Below are 21,598 nucleotides of genomic sequence, written 5' to 3' on the forward strand. Positions count from 1 at the left end.
AATGAAAATAAGAGCAAGGCCTCAAGGGAACAGCCAGGCTTTCAAAAACACCTTCAAGGTGGGAGCGATACCTGTAGTATAGATGTGGCAACAGAGATGCCACAAGATGTGGCATATTTCCAGGATCCCAGAGGACATGTTGTTTAATCAGGGGGACAGAGACATTTGGGGCACAAATGTTTGAGTGTTGAGGGTGGCGGAGTCAGGAGATGTATATCAAGACTGGAGAAATATTTCACCTACAGGTAGTCCTCAACTTACAACCACAATTGGGCCCAAAGTTTCTGTGGCTAGGTGAGACATTTGTTAAATGTGTTTTGCTCCATTTTACGACCTTTCTTGCCACAGTTGTTCAGTGGATCATTGCAGTTGTTAAGTTAGTAACACAGTTGTTAAGTGAATCTGGCTTCCCCATTGACTTTGCTTGTCCGAAGGTCCCAAAAGGGGATCACGTGACCTCAGGATACTGTAACTGTCATAAATATGAACCAATTGCCATGCGTCCAAATTTTGAACACATGACAATGGAATGCTGCAACAGTCGTAAGTGTGAAAAATGGTCCTAAGTCATTTTTTTCAGTGCCGTGGTAACTTTGAATGGCCAATAAGTGAACTGTTATAAATAAAGGCCCACCTGTACTTCACTGTGGCCATTATTATAACTCTGTAATTATCTCCACAGAATTATAGGAGGGAACAGAAACAGAGAATAATAGTCAATATACCTTAAAGACTCAATACCCCAAGGACTCACTCTCCTAATACAGGTAGTCTTCAACTTATGACCAAAATTGGGACCAGAATTTCTATTGCTAAGCCAGGCAGTTGTTAAGTGAATTGCAGTTGATTTTACCTCCTTTTTTTTGCCAAAGTTGTTAAGCAATTCACTGCAGTTGCTAAGTGAATCATGCAGTCATTAAACATATCTGACTTCCCCTCATTTGCTTGCTGGAAGCCAGCTGAGAGGGTGATCACATGACACTGGAGGGCTGCTACTATTGTAAATCTGTTTATTTGTTTAACTTTTATGCCACCATTTCACCAGGGCAACTCCAGAGATGGCTCAAGCACCCACATTTTGATCATGTGACCATGGGATGCTGTAATGGTTATAAGTGCGAGGAGTGGCTGTGAGTTACTTTCTTCAGAGCTATGGTAACTTTGAAGAGTAACCAAAGAAATGGTTGTAAGTCAAGGACTACCTGTATCCTGAGAAAACAATACTCTAAACAAGGAATTACCAAGGAGAAAACAAAGCCCCCACCAACACTGGCAAGCTACCGTATATAAAAAGGGAGCAAGCCCCACACTCACTACAATTGATGATGTTACCTAGTTAGGTAATGAAACATCTGCAGGCAAACAACCAAGTTCAGACAGTACCAGGAACTCCACAAAATGTGACTGTTTTAAAGGCAACACTCACAACTGAGTGCCACATCAGGAGATGCAAGTACCCTACTCTGAAAATAAATCAATGCTTTCTCCAGCAGACATCCAACTTCTTTGTAGGACTTGAAAATAATAAACCAGGCCAGCACAATAATTCATTGCCTCAAGTCAAACCCCACCAAGCACATGCATGATGGGGAGAACAAAAGGATTTGAAACGTTTACCCATGATAAACAGTCGGCACATTGAGAAGATTTCCAGGGCTATTGGAAGCCAACCAAGTTCCAAAGAGTGGAGGGACAAAGGAAAGTGCCTTGAGCCTCTTCCATGCCTAACAGGGGGCGCTGTGGGAGTGGGCAGCTGGCGCAAGAGGGCCTCCCCCATTCTTGAAAGGATCCAATTTAAGTGTCTTGCTTTTTTAAGAGCGCCATACCCCTGCACACAAACACATCCAGACTGTCTATGAACCTCACAGCTTAAAATAACCCTCGCTGCATGGATGGTGGCTGAGAAACAGTAACAGGTGCTCTGTAGGCTTGCCAAGGCACCAGGGTGGCTGAGGTAGCTGCTATGCTCACTGCCAAGTTGGGGGCACTGCCTCGAAAAGACAGGGGTGCAGGGAGAGCGCTCGACAACTTTTTAGCACTGCTTGCAGTGTGTTGACCTAGATAAAACTCAGAAAAAGCTGGGCAACGGACCTAGGCACAAAACCTGGCCCAGAGCTTGGGTGTTTTAACAGGCAGCGGACAAACTAGCTTTTATTTTTTCCCCCTGGCAAAATAGATTCCCTAAACCAGCAGGGATCAGGAAAAGGGGATATGATGTGGCCCAACTTTTTCCTTCAGGACCGGGAGGAGCGCCTAGCTATGCGCAGGCGGGGGGAGACCCAACGGCAGAAAATTATGACGGACGAGCAGGAAGGCAAGATCAAGCTGGCATTCTTTGTGGCCATCGTGGGGATGACCCTGACGGTGTTGGCGGTAGGCACAGAATTCTGGGTGGAACTCAACACCTACAAACAGAACCACTCTGCCATCTGTGAGGCCGCCCACTTCGGCTTGTGGAAATTCTGCTACAAGAAACTCTGGGTCTACGATGTGGGAGAAGAGAGAGACACCTGCGGGCCTGCGGAGCTGCCTGGCGGTAAGCTTGTTTTGAATTCCCTTCCTAGTTGCTCTTCTTCTCTTTTGCTAAGTTTCAGCAGTTCTTTGAAAGTTGTTCTCCAACTCTGTTTGGACTAGTCAACTTTGCAAGCTTCTCCAGTGTCTTCTTCTGGTCTTCTTCTCCTTCCATGTCCCGTTGCTGCTCCTTCGTACGAACAGTTTTGTTGTTGCAAGGAGTTTGTCCCCTGTGTTCCAGGAAATGCTCCTGGAGGTGAGATGGATGAGGCCAGCCCCGAAGAAGACAGATGAGATTGTTGCCCTTCTCACCTCCCCAGAAAACCCAACTCAACTTTCCACACACATTCTGTCTCTCTCTCTTACACACACATGTATGTAATTGAAAAGACTTTGCGTTTCTACTTTGTTCCAGGAAGTGGGAAGGATGAGGTCAGCAGTAGACAGATGAGATATCTCTCTTGCTCACCTCTCAACTCAACTTCCCACACATGTTCTTTCTGTCTCACATACACACAAACACACGCACAGAGAAAGATATGTAATCGGGAAGACTTTATACTTGTACTTGTGTTGCAGGAGATGTGGCTGGAGTTGGGATGAGGCCAACGTTAGACAGATGAGACCAATGTCTGGCTCATCTCTCCACAAAAGCCAATCCAACTTTCCACACACATTCTTTCTATCTCACGTATATACACATGTGTACACATGTAATTGGAAAGACTTTGCACCTCTATAGCCATTCACCATCCACTCCATCACCAGTGGATTCCTCTTAGCCAGCCAAACAGCTGCTGCTCCTGAGTGCTTTCTTCCTCATTAACTATTATGCCACCTGGCAATTTATGAAGATGTTGCTGCCACTCATGGGGAGAATCTTGCAGCTGAAGGGAAATGTGTGCGGGGGAAGGGACTTTGCTGAAGCTTTTCACATGCTGTTTGTGGGCACTGATGTCACACAAATTTCCTTATAGAGTGTTTACATGGAAGCATAATAAAATCATAAGGTCCATGGCACAGGCAAGGTAATGGTGGCAATTTGAAGATGAGGTTTTAGCAGCCATCAGTAAATCTGGGACTCTTCTCCTTAATGAAATGGAATAACTGCAGGGCTTACTAAATTACACTTTTCAGCAGTTCCAGCTAGCAAGACCAGTGGAGAAGGGCGTTGTTGCAGTCATGTCTTGACAGTAATGCTAATATTCCTGCTTAGACATATTCACTCTGCTCTTTTATTCACAAAACCAAACTGATACACAGCATCTGCCTCTCTTCTCTTTCTCCCCTTCTGTTCCACATATACCAAGACTGTTTATAATTGAGGCTTGTGATTTCAGGCTTGGCGTCTTTTTACAAGGATAGGCAAAGAACTTGCTGGGAAGAATTGCTGAAGTATTTATTCCCTTCGGCTAATGATGGGTGACTAAGGCCCTACTAGCACATTTTTCAGATTCTGGTTTCTGTAAGCAGTTTCCCTCTTTGGATGTAGAATTGTCTTAACAACAGCCTTCTGCACCCGGGTGGATTCCCATCCTTTTGCATTGTAGTGAGTTGCCCTGTTGCCTGGAGGATTATAGGAGTTGATATCCCAACACATCTAGAGGCCACCAAATCAATAAAAATGATTGTTTAAATTAGGACAGCATCAGTTCATAAGTGTCTAAATTCAGAGCCCTTGTAGGGTCCTAGAACGTAAATCTTCCTAATTAGCACATTTTTCTTTGATCCCATCCATCATTTCCCCCCAACCTTTATCATAAAGGCAAAGGAGTCCCTGCAAATGTTATTTGGCTAGTCATTGCGAGCTATGGGGGGTGGGAGGCATTCTTATCTCCATTTCAAGGCCATTGAGCCAGCGCTGTCTGAAGACGTTTCCATGGTCATGTGGCCAACATGATGTCATGGAGGGCTGATACCTTCCCACCAAAGTGGTGCTAAGTCCTCGACTTGCGATCAGTCCTAAGTCCTCGACTTACGATTGACAGTCAACAAAAGCTTAGCCGTGCCTGATTGGCTGAGGCGCGGCTAGCTAAGCGCGGGCTGTCTGCTTTGTTTCCATTGGTCGCCCTGCTTGACAGCTCCGGTATAAATAGCTGTCAAGCAGGGCGAGGTGCTGAATCTTGTATATAGTTATCTGTTGTCTGGTTCTGTTAAATAAACACTATTCTACTTACCTCAGCCATCTCACATCTCCTCAATCAGTCCAGGATTTAATACTGGCGACGAAGGTGGGATGCTGAAGGTTCCAGCATGAGTAGCTACGGAAGAAGGAAAATTGATTAATTTCCTCTTCGTACAATTTTTTTTTTTACCTCAGCGCGATTCTTCTTGCTATAGCTTCACTGCCTCCATTCGCGTCCTTCGGCTCGGCCAACTAATCTTGGGCTAGTTTCCTTGAATGCTTTGAGTGTTTCCTCATTGCTAACAATTACCACCAGCTGCCTTTGGACCGAAAATGCAGTTACTTCCTCGGCTTGTGTGGACCCGAAATGTTCAACACTGCCAGGGCTCTCGCTTCACCTTGGCAGTTTATGAGTTGAACTGGGAAACACTCATTGGCAAACTAAAAAACCACTACGCACCAACTCCATCCCTTATAGCCCGCCGGTACGCTTTCCGTCAGTGCGTACGGACAGACACTGAGACTATAAGCCAATTCTTACAGTGTCTCTGAACGGCGGCTATACAGTGCGAATTCATCGACCTCGATGGCACGCTGGTCGAGCAATTCGTCTGTGGGGTCCGTGATGTCTGCCTCAAGCAGAGATTGCTAGCCCAAGCAGACATCACCTTTCAACAGGCAGTGGAAGAAGCCAGAGCCGGCAAGTTGTCAGAAAAATCTACGGCAGAAATACAACAGTGCCAACATCTAATCACACCATCTCAAAGAACCTGCCTCATAGATGAACTAGTTCTCTTAGATGATCTGGAGGACTTAGAGGCTGCCTCCACCGGCTGCAAAACGTTCCGCGGTGGCTGCCTGTTTGGGTTGCAGTGGCAATCACACTCATTCTGCCTGCCCATTTAAAGCAGCCACCTGCTGCTGCTGTTCGAAGAAAGGCCACCTCGTTCATGTATGCCGCACTACCCTACCACCGGTGCCTCAAGCTGACTACTGCCCGGCTCCAAGCCGACAGCAACGGCGACAGCAGACCCAGAGGGACGACTGCTACACAATCACCATGAACCCATGTCTCTGCTGCATCGGTCAGCAAAGCTTTGGCTGACACAAAAAAATCATGATTTCCCTGCTCATCGAAGGGGCTCCTTGCATCATGGAGGTGGACTTGTGGTCCTCCTGCTCCCTTTTGTCCTGGAGCGCCATCTCCAAGATGTGCCCTGCCATCTCATGCAGCCAGCTGATGCCTGCAGATACAACTTTAAAAGACTACCAGGGGACTCAAATTCCTACCCTGGGCAGCTATGCTGTTTGGGTGGACTATGGGGATTTCCATGGGAAGCTCCCCATCCTGGTGGTCGGGAAGCCCCTGCCAGCTCTATTGGGGCTTGACTGGTTCCCTTTGTTGGGCCTGTCCCTCATGTGAGTCCATCAAACATCTACCATACTAACTACCGTCGAAGACATCATCTCTGAGTTCGCTGACGTCTTTGACAGCACTTTAGGTGAATATAAGAGTTCCCCTATTTCTTTAAACTTAGACCCCCCAGGTTGCCCCTATTAGGCTCAGGGCTCACAGGGTGCCATTTGCCTTGAGGCCGAAGGTTGATGCTGAATGGGAGACCCCCATAGCGGTCCCCATTAAGGCCAATGGGTTTATCAGGATCTGCGCCAACTATAAGTCGATCATCAACTTTGTCCTCCAGGCAAATCCATATCCAGTTCCAGTTGTGCAGCACCTGCTCCAATCTTTAGGGCAGGGCTGCATATTTGCCAAACTGGATATGGCACAGGCCTATCAGCAGCTCCCGGTGGATGAGGAGGTCGCCACTGCCCAGATCATCATCACCCACCATGGGGCTTTCCGCTGCCGCTGGTTACAATTTGGCATCTCCATTGCCCCAGGGATCTTCCAGAGCCTCATGGAATGATAGCTCCAAAGGCTCCCAGGCATGGTTCCCTACTTCAATGATGTCCTGATCGCTGCCCGCAGTTGATCAGGGCTCATCAAAGTCCTTAGGAAGGTCCTCAATCGTTTGAGGGGCGTGGGCTTAAAATTGAAGCGCAGCAAATGTTCCTTTGCTGTGCCTAGGGTGGAATTCCTGGGTTTCCTTGTGGACACCCAGGGCATCAACCCCACTCCCTCTAAAGTAGCAGCCGTCAGGAACACCCCCACTCCTACCTCTAAGGCAGAGCTGCAGATGTTCCTTGGTCTTTTAAATTTCTATGTGCCATTTCTTCTGCACAAGGCATCACTTGCCGAGCCGCTGCATCGGTTGCTTGACCAATCTGCGGCTTGGTGTTGGGCCAGCTGCAAGGCGCATGTGTTCATGGTTGTCAAAGCCATGCTTACGTCAGCGGCTGTCTTAGTCCAATACAGTGACAAGCTGCTGCTGACATTAGCATGTGATGCCTCCCCTTTTGGTGTGGGGGCAGTTCTGAGCCATGTCCTCCCCAATGGCTCAGAAGCCCTCATAGCTTTTTATTCCCTGACACTCTCCTCTGCCGAGAGGAACTACAGCCAGATCGACAAGGAGTCTCTGGCTGCTGTGTCTGGGATTAAAAAGTTCCACAATTATCTCTACAGACGGCATTTTACTCTGTACACAGACCACAAGCCTCTCCTTGGACTCTCATGGATTTAATAAGTGGCACCTATTTATCTATTCGCACTTGTATGTTCTTGAACTACTAGGTTCGCAGGAGCTAAGGCAAACACAGGGGATCACCCTGTCACATGGCGCTTGGGCCTCGAACCTGAGCTGCCAGCTTTCCAGCCAACAAGCCCAGCGTCATAACCGCAGAGCCATCGTGCTACCCCTCAACTTTTATCATGCAGAGCAATGGTCGGATTCAAATGATTTAACAATTGGTTCTCTGCCCTAATGATTTCTTCCAACAACCAGTTCACCAAACTTTTCAGAAACTTAACAACTTGTTCTCCCAAAGTGGTGCAAACTGGCTGAATCCCACCATTGACACAGAGTCTTTTTTTTATTCCATCATCGGTCTTGTGACATGCCCTAAGTATTTTACTTGCTGATTACTACCTTGAGCAAGCAATCACGCTTTGTTTAATTCAGGATTGATTGGTGGGGGTCCTCCTTTCGGTCACTCTGTTCTTCACAATCAGCAGCATCTCCGTGGTCATGTAAACAAAATTCAGAGGCTTGGCCATGACTCGTGTTTATGATGGTTGCAGTGTCCTGGGATCATGTGATCACCTTCGGCGACCTTCTGATGAATAAAGTCAATGGAGAAGCCAGATTCACTTAACAATTGTGTTACTAACTTAACAACTGCATGAGGAATTTGGGTGGCAAGTAAAAAAGAAAGTATAGCAATTAAAGTAGTGAAGTGGGCAAGAGACAACGGATAGATGATTCTTGTTGTTGTTTTGATTTCCTTTTCCCTTTCTTTTTTTTTTAAAGCACAGCAATTAAAGTATTGAAGCGGGCAATAGACGATGGATGGATGATTTCTCTTTTTGGTTGTTGTTCTGATTTCCTTCTCTCTCTCTCTCTCTCTCTCTCTCTCTCTCTCTCTCTCTCTCTCTCTCTTATTATTTTTTAGATAGGGGATATGATTAGAAGTGATAGGAAAGAAAGAAAAAATTGTTTAATAAAGGGTGACATGATTAAAAGCTAGAATAAGTGATAGAAATAAGAGAAGGGGGAATATTAATGTATACATTTTTATATAACAAAATGAAAGTAATAACAAGAAAATGTGGAATGATTGAACAATGATAGACTGCAACCTAATATAAATGTGTATTATTATTAGAAATATGTAAGTTGAGTGAATGTAATAATTATGATTAACTTTATTAGTTTTATTTATATTAGAATGTATGACACCCAAGTGCTACACTTTTCACACATTGATTTGAGATATTTATAAAAAAATAAAAAACTTTAAAAAACAACAACTGAATGATTCACTTAACAACTTTGGCAGGGAAAGTTGTAAAATAGGGCAACATTTACTTAATAACTGTCTTGCTTAACAATGGAAATTTTGGGCTCAATTGTGGTCCTAAGTCAGGGACTACTTGTATTGTTTCCTTTATTCAATTTTCTTTTTATTAAATAACCTAAAATCAGAAAGTTGAAAGGGCCCTTCTAGTCCAACTTCCCACCCAGGGAAGGAAACCTCATTTCATCCTAGACAAATGGCTGTCGAACCTTTACATGAAACCATCTAGTACCGTGATGGCGAACCTGTGGCACGTGTGTAGCCATATCTGAGGGCACATGAGGTGTTGCCCTATGTCAGCCCCCTGGAGGGTGGGTGAGGCCATTTACAAACTCCCCCCAGCTTTAGGAAAGCCTCCGGAGCCTGGGAAGGGCGAAAAACAGCCCAACAGGCAAACCAGAAGTTCATTTCCAAATTTCTGGTAGGCCCGTTGGTCCTGTTTTTCACCATCCACGGGCTTCAGGAGGCTTTCCTGAAGCCTGGGGAGAGCGAAAAATGCCCCAATGGGCCTACTGGAAGTCTGAAAGCTTCAGTGAGACCTGCGTGCATGCATGAAGGGAAGTGCAAGCAGGTTGTGCGTGCATATGTGGGGGGGGCATTGCATTAGGGGTGTGGGCACGCACACATGCACGCCTTTTTGGCACCCAAGCAGAAAAACATTCGCCCTCACTGATCTAGTAATAAAATATCCATGACTCTAGCAATCCTTCTCTTTAATAATTTTGCTTAACCTTGTTATTGTCTATATTTCTAAGCTTAAATTCTATTTTTCTATTCCAGCAAACTGTCCTCCTTTATTCTATTCTTGGACCCACAAAAATAAAATCGTCTATCATTTATTTATTCATTAAGCCTGCAGGTTGACATGATCTTGATCTTTTTAATATTTAACTATAACCTCAAATATTAATTTCCATTTTACTTTCATTAAGAGCTCATCTACATTTTCTTTACCTCCAGCTAAGAAATTGATATCATCTGTGTATTTCAAATCATTGTTTTCACCTTCACATTTTAACTACTGCTGTCATCATTTCCATTCGCTGTATGTTCTGGGAATATATATCTATATTATATTTCATATTCTATTCTATTTCTCTGAAATCTGTTCTTATATCTCCTCCCCCCCCCTTCCTCCGCCTCTTCTTCCCTTTTCTCCTTCTTCCTAAAGACTCCTTAGAAGAATCACTTTGTTCAGACGTACCTTTAGCCTTCAATTCAATGGGGGGAAAATTCCACCTCTTTTTTGTATTTTCTCCTTTCCTTTATTATCATTCTCATGTTAGCTTGAAATTTGTCTCCCCATTTATGGCTCCTTACTTGGGGGGGGGGGGAATTAATACTTTGCTATGTGAGAAATTAGGGCAGTGATTCAGTAATTTGCACATTTTCTTGCATGTCTTCTTCAGCGTAGGCATATACAGTGATCTTTCCTAATTTTTAGGTCACACAATTTCATTTCATATTCACTGATATATTCATTGACATGCAATTATGAGCACTTTAATTGCCTCTTTTTCTGCAGCTTTATACGGCTTCATTGATATTTCCTCTGGTGCTCTCCTGTTTGACAGGTGGCCTATTATCTTCAGTACTTCATTTTCTAGTGGAGTTGGATTTTGAATATATGATTTTTCTATATATATTTTATATTTGAGAATATAATATTTCTATCATTCTACAATGATAAAGGGTTTTAGTGTAGTCCTTCTTCCCGGAGTTTGCCTATATACGATTATTTCTGTTGATGCCTCTTGTGTATTTCTAGCTCAATTGTAAATGTCTCTGTTGTTTCTCTGCTCCCTTAAAAAGTTATTTGTTTCTTATATTTATGTGCTATATGTGTTGACAATTTGGCTGATACCTTTTCCATTGTCCTTTCTAGCTATATCTTTAAGAAATTCATACAAGCATCTGCACTCACAGAAATTGACATTGTTTGGCATTAAAAGTGATTTAAAAAAAGTCAATGATAAAACAGGTATCTGATAGCTGGATTAAGAAATAGAGACCGTGTGGGAAGGAAGTTTTAGTCAGAGGCATGATATTTTTGGGCGTAAAAGCAGTAGTGGGATTCAGCCAGTTTGCACCTATTCGGGAGAACCGTTAACTTTATGAGCAGTTGGGAGAACCGGTTGTTGGAAGAAATCTCATTTTGTCTTTTTCCACTTTACAGGGCTAATCCTGTAAGGAAGGCAGGAAGGAAACATTCTGGTGTTGTTTCTAGCCTAATCTTTATTGCCCTGCTTACAGAAACTGCCTCTCCAGGTAACCCTTATCCCATTGTAACAGTTAAGGCGAAGCGCCCATCGACTTGAGTGACTGAGTTGGTCACCCCCACCCAATCACATGACCACTGAGCCCCACCTACCCAGCTGGCCATAAAGGCAGAGAAACAATTGTTAAATTATTTGAATCCCACCACTGAGTAAAAGAGCCAGGATATATATAGAGGTAGTCCTCAACTTATGATCACAATAGAGCCCCAAATTTCTATTGCTAAGTGAGACAGTTGTAAATTTTGTCCCATTTTACAATCTTTCTTGCCACAGTTGTTAAGTGAGTGACTGCAGTTATTAAGTTAATAACACTGTTGTTAAGTGAAACTGGCCTCCCCATTGAGTTTGCTTGTCAGAAGGTCACATGACCCTGGGACACTACAACCGTTGTAAATATGAGCCAGTTGTAACTTGGAATGGTAACTAAATAAACTGTTATAAGTCAAGGAACACACACGCACATATATATGTTGCATTTGTGCTGATAAATAAATAAAAGACTAGCATAGATCTAATTCAAGCTATTTAGCTCTCATCAGCTAGCCATACCCTTACTGGGATTTGAACCGGGGCTGTTTTTACATGTTAGGCAGTTGTATTAGCCACTAAGCCACAAGCTTATTTGGACATACCAGGTGCTTTGACATAACACTTACTTATTTCCTTGGCTCAGCTGATAAGGGAGGAGAGCTTGTGGCTTCGAAAAGCCACAAGATGTGAAGACTCTGGAAAGAGTGCAAAGAAGAGCAACAAAGATGATTAGGGGACTGGAGACTAAAACATATGAAGAACGGTTGCAGGAACTGGGTATGTCTAGTTTAAGAGAAAGAAGGACTAGGGGAGACATGATAGCAGTGGCAGGGGTTGCCACAAAGAAAAGGGAGTCAAACTATTCTCCAAGGCACCTGAGGGTAGAACAAAAAGCAATGGGTGGAAACTAATCAAGGAGAGAAGCAACTTAGAACTGAGGAGAAATTTCCTGACAGTTAGAACAATTAATCAGTGGAACAGCTTGCCTCCAGAAATTGTGAATGCCCCAACACTGCAAGTCTTTAAGAAGATGTTGGATAGCCACCTGTCTGAAATGGTATAGGGTTTCCTGCCTAGGAAGGGGGTTGGACTAGAAGGCCTCCAAGGTCCCTTCCAACTCTGCTATTGTATTGTATTGGTTTGGTGGCATTTAAATGACCAAAAATATGCTGTGAAAGCCATTATTTTGGAATTGACTGCAGTGAGATTCAAACCATGCATTAAATCCCCCCCCCAAAAAAAAATTATGGCTTTGTGTAATGTGTTAACCAGGTCAGAGGGTTATTCTAGACAAGTAACCAACAAAATAGTAACTCAAAGACAGAAATTTGCAACCATAATTTGCTTCCAAACCATTTGTGTCCCTTAACCCTAGAAAGCTTGATAGAGATTCACACTTCAGAAGAACAAATGAACGTGTTGGTGCAGCAGGCATGAGTGCATTCATTCATTATGCTTTTAGCCTTGCCATAGTGGGTAACCTCTAGTTTCATCTTGGTTTAATAGAAAAATTCAGGAATGTCAGGGACGTAAGTAAAGCTTCAGATGGAATCATAGGGCTAGAAGAGACCTAGTCTAGCCCAATCCCCTGCCCAAAGAGAACCAGGAAGTACCAGGGAGGATAGTTGCCAAAATAAATGTGGACTTCAATTCTCAAAATTCCCCAGCCAGCATGGATATCTGGAGAATTCTGGGAGTCGAAGTCCACACATCTTAAAGTTCCCAAAGTTGGGAAATACTGCTCTAATTTGTCACTGTTTCTTCTGCCTTACTTGAAACTGTCAACCATTGGCCTAAATTCTTCTTGGTTTGCCAACTTTTCTAAGGAAATCAAACCATTATAGCTATTTATTTTTGATAACATATTAGAGCAGGGGTAGTCAACCTTTTTATACCTACCGCCCACTTTTGTATCTCTGTTAGTAGTAAAATTTTCTAACCGCCCACCAGTTCCACATTAATGGTGATTTATAAAGTAGGGAAGCAACTTTACTTTATAAAATTTATAAAGCAGAGTTACAGCAAACCCTTACCGCCCACCATGAAAGCTGGAATGCCCACTAGTGGGCGGTAGGGACCGGGTTGACTACCACTGTGTTAGAGGGTGATCTTGATACCTATGGCTTACTGGATTTCTCCTGAGAAAATACCAAGGTTTTTAACTATCTGTCTCCAAATTATTTATGTACAAAGAAATGCATAAGATAAAGAATTCAGAGGTGGCATTATTGACTGCACCTCTTTCCTTTCTCCATGAATATAAACAGCATAAAGGCATGAAACCCTTCCAAGGTTTCCCTACAATACAGTAAGAATGTAATGGTAGCCCGCATTTAGTAACTGTCTCATAAAACAACTATCCACAGTTAAAACAGTGATCAAAAAGAAACCTTGCAAGCCATTTTCAACCTGTGCAGGTCTGTAAAACAAACAAAAGAGAAGTAAAATTGTAAACACAGCCCTGATTTCATTTAGTGACCGCTTTGCTTAATAACTGAATTTCTATTCCCAATTATGATCACTAGATGAGAACTAGTTCCATTAAATTCTTATACGTTGTTCAGACACTCCTTTTCCTGGATTTTAGATGGTCCAATCTTAACACATCTGGGTTATCATGGTGGCACACATGCACAAAGGGATCTTGATCTTCTCAACCTTTTGCCACAAAAGCAGTCATTGTCAAATGATTTGTCAGGCATGAAAGATCAGATCCACATATAAAGGTTCAATTAAACTGATTTATTCCTAAAGACTATGCACAGAAATATTCTCAATTAACAGTAAACAAATGCTTAAGAGTTAGATCAGGGGTGAAATCCAGCAGGTTCTCACAGGCTCTGGAGAACCGGTAGCAGAAATTTTGAGTAGTTCGGAGAACCGGCAAATTCCACCTCTGGCTGGCTAGAGTGGGGTGGGAATGGTGATTTTGCAGTATCCTTCCCTGGCCACGCCCACCAAACCTCATCACACCCACCAAACCACGCCCACAGAACCAGTAGTTAAAAAAATGAATTTCACCACAGAGTTAGATAAAAGCTAATGGCACTCAAGGAGCATTAAACTTAATTCATTTGTGACTGCATAACAATTCTAGGCTGATTTCCCCCCTTTCACTCCACCCCCCAGGTTCTATTCTTCATCTACATCTTCCCAAGAAACTACTAATTAAGGTGCAAGGATTTTACCATCTCTGGATTTCCTTCCCTTACATATTAACCAAAGCAGTATTTCTCAATCTTGGCAGCTTTAAAAACTGAGGATGTCACCTCCCAGAATTCTCCTCTCCTAGAATTCCTCCCCAGATACTGGCTGGGGAATTCTTGGAGTTGAAAGGCACATATTTTTAAGTTGCCAAGGTTAAGAAACACAGAACTACATCATGAACAATTCTATTTCAATACCTTTGTGGGGAGAGGAGACAGGAAGGCCCATTTTTCCCTTTTCATTTTCATAAAGTGCAGATTGTCTTGCAAAATCACACAAATTGACTCCTGCTAAGATCTCCATTTATAATCTAAGCACATTCGCTTTTCCTTTACTGTTTGCTCAGTGAGTTTTAGAGATAGCTAATGCTTGCAGTTGCTTGGGTTTAATTTCTAAATTTCATTTGAAGCACAACAGAAATTCTTAGGGATCTTCAGCTGGGGTAGATATTAAGAGACAAGATTATTTTGGAGTACTTCGGTCGTTGGAGGAACAGGTGTTGCCGGGGCTAAAACTTCTTAATTGCATCTGCTATTTCAGAAATGTTGACACTTGTTCATAGCTTTCAGTTATGTTCCATTTCATTTATATCCCATCCTTTCTTCAGGAATTTTGCAATTATGCATACAGGCTGTTTTGCATCAGACTAGTCCTGTCACTAAGACGAGTCAAAGTATCATCTGTGGCATACATATCCTTTGTTTAATCCCTGGACTAAAACTAATCTCATCACTTTCAACAGTTTTTAATTTTGGACGTTGATGAGATGTCATAGCAAAAGATTTTTTTTTTAAATACCCATTCCCGTCTCAATTTATAATTTCTGCCATCAATGCCAAATTCAATGGGAAGAGGAGAGATCAAAAACTTAAGGTGCAATCATATTTATCATTCCAACAGAGTAATACATAATAACTAAAGCCAGGCCAAATATTTAAGCTCATTTTTGAAAGGTTTCCTGTTTTTTAAGGACTACATTTCTATATTTGATATATGCTACTCGATTTGCAAAATTATTCCGGTATGTGTGGCTTGCAAAATATTGGGAGCACGGAGTTAAGATGGTGGATTTCCTTCAATACTATGGAAAAAGTAAGAGTCAAACTTCATTCAATTTGACTTGGTGAACATACACATGTAGTTTCCTTGCAGACAGAACTGGCTTACTACTGCCTTCCTCTATTCTAAGGCATGTTTTCAATTTCCCAAGTTAACAAACAGTCTACACCTGATCTTGAACCCAATGTCAATTAGTTGCTTTCTCTAATAGGCAAGAAAACCTCATTTGAGCTTTTCTCTCCAATTAGAATATTTTTTTCTAAGCTTAGCAATAGCAACAGCCCTTAGACTTATATACCACTTTACAGTGCTTTAAGCAGTTTACAGAGCCAGCCTATTACCCCCAACAATCTAGGTCCTCATTTTACCAATCTCAAAAGGATGGAAGGCGGAGTCAACCTTGAGCCTGGTGAGATTCAGACTGCTGAACTGCTGGAAGCCAGCAGTCAGCAAAAGTGGCCTGCTACATTCTAGCCACGTTTTAATGCAGAAAGAGGTTACGTGGAGGTGATGCGGAATCACTTGGCTTGGACTGGCTTGTGTTACTCTAAGATCACAAAAGGACAAAGCAGGTCTCCAATGTTACACGTAGTCCTCAACTTCCAATCATTAGTGACTTACAATCATTTGTATAGTGACCATTTGAAGTTACAAATGGCACTGAAAAACATGACTTATGATAGATTTTCACAATTATTGGCCATTGCAGCATCCCCTTGGTCACATGATCAAAATTTGGGCACTTGGCAACTGCAACTGGTATTTATGAGAGTTGTACTGTCCCAGGGTCATATGGTCACCATTTTAAACTTCCCAGATGACTTCTGATAAACAAAGACAATGGGTGAAGCCAGTTTTGTTTAACAACGGCATGATTCACTAAGGGATAGGCTGTTGGGGGTTCACAGGGGTTCGGGCAGTGGTGGGTTGCCAATTTTTTTACTACCGGTTTGGGTGCACTCGCATGTATGCGCAGCTTTTGTGCATGCGCAGAAGTGTCTAGGCAGGTGGGCGGAGCCTCCCGCTGCTGCTTCTATTGGTTTGACCGATCCGGCTGAACTGAGAGCAATTCATCTCTGGGTTCAGGAGAACCTCTAGCTAAGATTCTGTGCAGTTCAGAGAACCCCCAAATCCCACTCCTGGCTGGGGCCGCCCGCCCCACATCTCCCCTCCCAGGAGTCCCCACGCAGACCGTTTTGGATGCAGGTAAGTGCCAGGCACGTGCAAAGGCTCTGGGAGGGAGTTTGGGAAGGTTGTAAATAGGCCTGTTTCTAGCCTCCAGAGGGCCTCCGGAGCCTGGGAGGCTGTTTTCGCCCTCCCGGAGGCTCAAAGAAAACCTCCAAAGCCCAGAGAGTGCAAAAATGCCCTCTCCCACCATGGTGCATGAGGTCAACTAGGCCATACCCACCATGGCCACGCTCACCCAGCAACCGGGCAGAGAACCCCTTGCTAAAAATTTTGAAGCCCACCCTTGGATTCACTTAACCACTGTGGCAAATAAAGTAAAATGGGTTGTAACCTACTTAACAACTGTCTTGCTTAGCAACAAAAAATCTAGGCTCAGTTGTGGTTGAAAGTTGAGAACTACCTGTATTGAGTGGTCCAGTGAAGTACAGGTCAGTGTAAGCTAGACAGAGCTACTAAGGAGTATTTAGCTGTGTGGACCAAAGAAGAAATAGGGCAGAAGAAGGAGATCTTATCTGAAGAGCTATAAACTAATGAGAAAGACCTATCCAGGCCAGCCAACCAAATACCAATGAAAATAACTACATGCAGCAGGACATAAGAGTAATAACAGCATGGTTGCTGGTCTTCTCCAGCAACAGATACCCAGAAGTATAAATCTAACAACAACATTCCCTGTCATCTTGGAGAGATCCTATCAACATAATCATTATTATCATCACCAGCTTTTATCACTCTCAATCTTCGGTGAAACCATTTGCAGTGCCAATAGAAAAAACCACCAGCCTAATAATTATTTGTGATGTTGATAATTCTACTTGATGTTTTGCAACATGGAAAACAGTAGAATAAGTCTGTCAAAATTAGTGTTTCTCAATTTTGGTGAATTGAAGATGGAAGGATTCCCCAGCCAGCAGAATTCTGGGAGTTGTAATTCCACTCAACTTCAAGTGGCCACAGTTGAGAAAATCTGTGTTAAGGTGAGTAGGCTCGGTGTCTTGATGGTAGATGGCCCTGGAGTCTTTCTGAACTTGACTTCCCTTGGATGAAGGAAGATCATAAATAAAGTCCCATGAAAGAGTCCCAGGACCACCAACCCATACAAACTAGTTGTTCTAAACATAATTTTCCAGTTCTCTGGGAACTAAAACTGGATAAAAAAAGAGAAAAACTATATGGAACTTTAGCAACCTTGGCTGAAATTAGGAAGGTTGGCTTTTCTACAAGGCACCCATTGGGGGAAGGTCACAAAAGTCAAGATGGAGGCCACAGCTGGGCCATTAAAGCCCCGTCCCTTTTAGATATGTAGTGCATGTGACATATATATTGATAAGCAGTCATCACCTTGTCTTGTATGACTCCTATTATTGATGTCCATTCTACAAAATTTCTACTACACATAGTCCTTGATTTACAAAAATTCTTTTAGTGACTGTTGGAAGAATAAATTGAGGTTCCCAACTGAGCTGGAGCTGAGCAAGAATAAATAAAAATGAGACCCAGACAGCTGTGAGTGTTGCGTCCTCTTGACGCAGCCAGCAGCCAAGCCACGCCTTGCAAGAGGCTGATTGGTCTTGGCGGGGCTGTCGGCCGGCGGGAGAATTGCGGCCACCCCGTTGGCCGGCCGCCTGACAGCTATCAGTATAAATAGCTGTCAGGCAGCGCTGTCCAGCGCGCGTGTACTGAACTTGCTGTTGTACTACCAGTTGTCAATAAAGGTTCCTGTTAGTTACCTCAGCGCCTCCTCGTACTTAAAACTTGGCGACAAGGATGAGTGACATCGACCCAGTGCACGTCCTGGCCATTGCTGCTGCTTCTTCTTTCTTGCCTTTCTGTCCTGAGGCGGAGAGTTGGGACGCCTTTCTTGAAAGGTTCGAAATTTTCCTCCAGGCCCACAGTCTCACCGATCTTCCTGAGGGGCAAAAGCGAGAAGTTTTCCTCCATTATTGCGGGGCTGAAATGTTTGCCACCACTTGTGCCCTGTCAGCTCCTTCGCTGTCCCATTCAGTTCTGTTCGACGTTCTTCTGTCCCGACTGAAGGTTCACTATGAGCCAGCTCCCTCCCGCTATGCCAGGCGCCAACATTTGCGTCGCTGTACCCAACGGGAGGGCCAGTCTATAGCCCAGTATGTGGCAGCTCTTCGCACCACTGCCATCAACTGCGAGTTCCTGGACTTGGATGACGCGCTCTTGGAGCAGTTCATATACGGCCTCCAAGATATAAATCTCCACCGCCGCATCCTTTTCCACTCGGAGCTCTCTATGAAGATCGCCATTGATGAGGCATGAGCGTATGAAATGGCCAGCCAGTCCACGCCGGATCTTCGCCATTTCCCTCCTTCGGTCACAGCTTCTCTTCCTCCTGCTTCCATCCACTGTCAGGTGGGCCCAGAAGACCCTCGTTCCGACTTCGATCTCTTGGTGGATCGCCTCTGGTCCCTCTCCTTCAAAGATGCCGGGGCCTGTCTCAGTTGTGGTGGCCGCCATTCCCGTTCATCCTGCCGATTTCAGGCCACCCTCTGCCGCCAGTGTGGAAAAAAGGGGCACATCGCCGCGGTGTGTTGCTCCCCTGCCTCCACGCTATGGCCTGCCAGAGCTCCTGCCGGGTGCCGGCCTGCGTCCATTCCATCATCTTCCCGTCAAGGGTGCTATGCCGTCTCGGAACCCGAGGGGCTTGCTTCCGAATGGCTGCTGGACTCCGCTTCAACTGCTCCAGGGGGCTGCGGTAAGATGCACCCCCACGTCTTACTGGCCAGCCGACCCTGCACCATGGAGCTCGACACAGGCTCCTCGAGATCCATCATCTCCTGGGACACTCTGAGACAGCTCTTCCCCCGCTTCAGATGGGACCGACTTTCTTCTGCCCCTTGCCACCTCAGGGACTATCAGGGGACTTCCATTTGTCCTGGGGTGCCTCACCTTGCTGGTCCAGTATGGCCGGGTACAGGGTCCCTTGCCCCTCATTGTGGTGGAATCCCTTGAACTCTCTCCTGGGGCTGGACTGGTTCCGTGCCTTCGGCCTGTCCATCACCGGTGTCAATTCCCTCAGGCTGGCCTCCGATCTGGACCTGCTAATCTCGGAATTCGCTGACGTATTCAGCGATGCCCTGGGCCATTATAAGGGCACTCCCATCTCCCTGACCTTAGATCCCCTGGTGGCACCCATTCGCCTCAAGGCTCACAGGGTGCCCTTGGCGCTGCGAGCTAAAGTCGATGCCGAGTTGGACAAACTCATCTCCCAGGGCATTCTAGAGCCAGTGGATCATACCCTTTGGGAGACCCCTATTGTCCTGCGTCTGAAGTCAGATGGCTCCCTGAGGGTCTGCACTGACTACAAAAATACAGTCAACAAGGCGCTGCAGGGCCACCCCTACCTGGTGCCCGTCATCCAGCATGTGCTGTATTCCTTGGGCCAGGGCAAGATCTTTGCCAAGTTAGACCTGGCCCAAGCGTATCAGCAACTGCCACCGCCCAGGCCATCGTCATGCACCGGGGTGCGTTTCGCTGCAAGCGCCTACAATTTGGCATCAGCGTTGCCCCCGGTCTCTTCCAGGGACTCATGAAGCGCCTATTCCATGGCATCCCTGGCGTGATGCCATATTTCAATGATGTCCTGATTGCCGCCCCGGACCAATCAGGACTCATCTCCACCCTCAGGATTGTCTTGTCCAGGTTCCGCGCTTCAGGTCTCACCTGAAGCACTCCAAATGCCAATTTGGGGTGTCCTCCGTTGATTTCTTGGGTTTCCATGTGGATGCCCGTAGCATCCACCCCTCTCCCGCCAAAGTGGAGGCCATCACCAATGCCCCCACCCTCTCCAACAAGGCGGAGCTTCAGGCGTTTTGGGGGCTGCTTAATTTCTATGCCACCTTCATTCCCCACAAGGCATTGGTAGTGAAGCACCTTCACCGCTTGTTAGATTCTTCCGCCCCCTGGGTCTGGACCAGCCGTGAGGCGCATGCGCTTGCGGCTGTCAAACGCTTGTTGACAGCTGCCCCCGTGCTTGCTCAGTATGATGAGCACTTGTCCCTCCTGCTGGCCTGTGATGCGTCCCCCTATTCGCGCACCATGTCCAGGGCTAAACGGAACTATAGCCACCTGGACAAGGAGGCTTTGGTGGCCGTAGCTGGAGTGAAGAGGTTTCATCACTAGCTCTACGGCCGCCCGTTCACCCTCCTTACAGACCACAAACCCCTTCTCAGCATTCTAGCAGGGGATCGTGCCACCCCCCGTCACCCCATATGTCCCGATGGTCCGAATTCCTCGCCGCTTATTCTTACAGGCTGCACTACCAGCCGGGTAAGCATATGGGCCACCCGGACGCATTGAGCTGCTGTCCGCTTCCCGCCCAGGTGTCCGACCCTGCCTCGTCCGTGGCCTCTGGCATCTTCCTCGTTGACGACTTGGAGTTGCCACTCTCTGCTTCCAATATTGCCCAGTCCACCTCCTCCGACCCCCTCCTTCGCCGCATCTTGGACGCTGTTCGCCGGGGCTGGACGGCGGATTCTTGGGGTCCCGAGTTCCTGCCATTCCTCTGCCGCCGCACCGAACTCTCCATAGTCCAGGGATGCCTTCTCTGAGGATCCCAGGTGGTGGTGCCGCCTGCCCTGCGCCAGTTGGTCCTGCGTCGCCTCCATGAGGGCCACCCAGGCATTTTGTCCTGGCGCGGCTGCCGGACGGCGGGAGAATTGCAGCAACCCCATTGGTCGACCGCCTGACAGCTGCCGGACGGCGGGAGAATTGCAGCAACCCCATTGGTCGACCGCCTGACAGCTATCAGTATAAATAGCTGTCAGGCGGCGCTGTCCAGCACACGTGTACTGAACTTGCTGTTGTATTACCAGTTGTCAATAAAGGTTCCTGTTAGTTACCTCAGCGCCTCCTCATACTTAAAAGTGAGGAAAGAAGAAATATTTATTCCTAAAACAAAAGAGTTTGCCTTCAGGGGCAGGCTGCTTAGAAATGGGGTACAGCAACAGATTTTTATAGGGGGAGCTTGTCTGGGGTGTGGAAGTGTCTATAATATAGACTCTATATGCTGATTCTAGGGGGACACTTGATGTGTGTGTGTGTGTGTGTGTCTGTGTGTGTGTCAGTGGTGGATTGCAGGTGGTACGCCCCGGTACGGGCATACCAGTGCCTGCCCAGAGCACTGGATACTGTTCCGGTATGGTGCTCCAGAGAGCTCACACGCTTGCACGAGCTCCTTACCTGTATTTGAGCTCTT

General features: G+C 45.5%; 1 protein-coding gene across 1 annotated transcript in view; it reads left to right on the top strand.

The window, feature by feature from the left end:
- Nucleotides 1-2,026: 2,026 nt before the first annotated feature.
- Nucleotides 2,027-21,598, top strand: part of CACNG6 (calcium voltage-gated channel auxiliary subunit gamma 6) — a 62,277-nt gene continuing 42,705 nt past the window's right edge. The window contains exon 1 of the mRNA XM_014052460.2: nucleotides 2,027-2,536. Within this exon, the coding sequence (XP_013907935.1) occupies nucleotides 2,212-2,536 (325 nt within the window). The 5' untranslated portion in view covers nucleotides 2,027-2,211. The remainder of the gene's footprint in view (nucleotides 2,537-21,598) is intronic.

Source organism: Thamnophis sirtalis, unplaced genomic scaffold, assembly GCF_051295495.1.
Source record: "Thamnophis sirtalis isolate CommonGarterSnake01/CBP01778 unplaced genomic scaffold, rThaSir2_p1.2 scaffold_4, whole genome shotgun sequence".
Lineage (NCBI taxonomy): Eukaryota > Metazoa > Chordata > Lepidosauria > Squamata > Natricidae > Thamnophis > Thamnophis sirtalis.